Consider the following 2,631-nt stretch of genomic DNA (forward strand, 5'->3'; position numbering starts at 1 on the left):
CAGTGGTTCACTTAACGAATGTAGCAAGAAAAGTTGTAAAATGGGGCAGAATTCACTTAACAAATGTCTCACTTAGCAACAGAAAATTTGGGCTCAACTGTGGTCGTAAGTTGAGGACTACCTATATTAAATGGAGGGTATTTTTAAAGTGTTTTAAAAATAAGGGTGTAAATAAAGGATGCTGTCTCACTCCAAAATAAAAAGGCTCACTCTTATAGCAAGCATGGGATCTCTAAATGTCTATGAAGATTCTCAGTCACCCAGGTCATGGTTGTCCCAAAGGTGCTTTTTTCAAGAGGCAACTGGACTTTCTAGTTTTTTCTTTGAAGACATTTTGCTTCTCATCCAAGAAGCTTCTTCAGCTCTGACATGACTTTTCCTAGAGCTGAAGAAACTTCTTGGATGAGAAGCAAAATGTCTTCAGATTCAACCTGGAAATAAGGACAAATTTTCTGACAGTGAGAGCAATCAACCAATGGAACAGCTTGCCTTCAGAATTTGTGGGAGCTTCATCACTGGAAGCTTTCAAGAAGAGACTGGACTGCCATCTGTCAGCAATGGTGTAGGGTCTCCTGCTTGGGTGAGGGTTTGGACAAGGTGATCTACAAGGTCACTTCCAACTCTGTTAATCTGTCTTCAAAGAAAAATCAGAAAGTCCAGTTGCTCTCGAAAAAAAAGCAACAGGGGACCTCTAATTGCACAATCACAATAATTTCCCCAAAGTACATTTCCTGAGAGATGGTGTAAGCATTCTGAGAAACATACATGTACGGTATCAGAATAACTCTTAATTTGTCAGTTCTTCTGATCTGTGTCGCTGAACAACAAGAGATTTTTTAGAAATCTGCATCCTACAATGAGAGCTTACATAACTGAACAGAAACAAACTTTTCCATACTTGAAATATCTGCTGTGACTTTCTTGGTAGCCCCCATTCTGCAGTCCCTCACCTTGAAGAACTCTGTAGACTAGGTTCCATGTTGCATGATGTTTTGGGAGTAGTTCAAAAGCTCATCTTTGGAAAGAGAGAAGAGGCTCTTTTTAAATTGTTCCAGTTGTATGATTCTCCACAGGACATCTGGAGGTTGTGAAGTTTCTGATGGAGGCCTGCAGAATCAATCCTTTTGTCAAGGACAGGTGAGGAACAATGGTCTGACAGTTACAGATTCAAGATCTTGTTTTTTACTTACAGAATTATAAAATCTTAGACCCAGTTTCTCCTAATAGCAAAGTTAGGGGCTTTATTCAGCATAAGCAGCAGCTGCCTATAATATATTTCCTCTTTCTCTGTCTAAAACTCCTTGATCAAGTTAGTTTCTTATTCTTGTTACTCAAATAGTTTGCATACTCATAACTTGTTTTAGGGCTGGTTGGCCTCTCTTGGAACCGAACTGTGAACAAAATAAAAGTTTAGTCTAATGCAATGTGACTATCATGACATCTATACATATCTAAAGGTCTCAACTGTAATTTAGCTTCTCTCTCCTTTAGTTGTGAGAAAAGGATGCATTTCAGTCAATGATCCAGAGTAGAAAGAAGGTTCATATATTGGTAACCTGAGGTCTAATTTGTTGTTTCAATTTAGCATGCTTGTTAATTCAGAGTCGGATATTGACAAGTCTCTATTATTATTTTTCCCTGGTACACCAGACACTGCCATAACAGTACTAAGTCTGACTCCTTGTGTCAATAAAGTATGTCATAACTTTGGGGAAACGTTATCACTTGACATATCATGCTTTTGGGAGATTTTCATTGAACAATGATGGCCTAAGAACTTATCCTACCTAGTGTAATGCAACATGATTTCATACTCCAGAAATATAAAGCCCTACTTGTTTTAATAATAATATTTATTTTGTAACATAGTATAAAATTATCAAGTAATCTTTGTAATATAGTACTTGGTGGGGGGATATATAAATTGTCCTAATTTTAAGCCAATATAGAACCTGATCCACAAATACTTACTTTTGATCTGTGTCAGGGTTCCAAGTAATAATTCCATATCAAGCAAAACTCCAAGGCAGGTAGATTCCTCAAAGAATAGCTTCATTGAAAATATATTGGCACAGATCTGGTGAAAACTGACTCTGAGGACTTCCACAGTTTTCACCTAATTAAAAGTAAAACTTTTCCCACTTTCTCAAAACAATCAAGTCACATGATCCAATCACAGTGCGGTCTGGCTGCTGGGTGACATCACTCTGCCTTCCTCCAACCAGGTGTGAGAATGTCCTTGGTTTCCAAGAGAAAATATTTTGTTTTGGCTACAGTATCTCAACTATCTCAAATCCCCCTTCCCTATCCCTCATTTCCAGCGTGGCAACACTGAAGCTGTCAAAAATGGCTTCTGTCAGGTCAGTTTCAGGGTTGACAATCTGCTTAGTTGAGAAAGAGGTGATTCAAGCTTTTGGTTGTTCCTCAGCACCTGGAACAGTCTTCTCCATTCTGACATCTTCAATATAAGTTGGGAACATAATTCCCGGGATTTTTAATCATTATGGCCTTTGGCTAGAAATTACAAGAGTTATAGCCTCAACCCATTAGAGGCCATCAGGCTGAGAAAAGCTGCTTTCAGTAGACATTGATTACAATTTACACATCTTCATAGTGTTGCCTTCTTTGCAG

General features: G+C 38.3%; 1 protein-coding gene across 2 annotated transcripts in view; it reads left to right on the forward strand.

Moving 5' to 3' along the window:
* The window catches only part of GLS2 (glutaminase 2), a 28,841-nt gene that overhangs the window by 22,207 nt on the left and 4,003 nt on the right, over positions 1 to 2,631 (forward strand). For both annotated transcript variants that reach the window (XM_026680015.2, XM_087956266.1), the window contains exon 17: positions 1,074 to 1,137. In XM_026680015.2, coding sequence (XP_026535800.2) covers positions 1,074 to 1,137 — 64 coding nt within the window. The remainder of the gene's footprint in view (positions 1 to 1,073; positions 1,138 to 2,631) is intronic.

This window comes from Notechis scutatus, chromosome 2, assembly GCF_049901735.1.
Source record: "Notechis scutatus isolate UNSWTSFEM ecotype Mainland chromosome 2, rNotScu1.2, whole genome shotgun sequence".
Classification (NCBI taxonomy): domain Eukaryota; kingdom Metazoa; phylum Chordata; class Lepidosauria; order Squamata; family Elapidae; genus Notechis; species Notechis scutatus.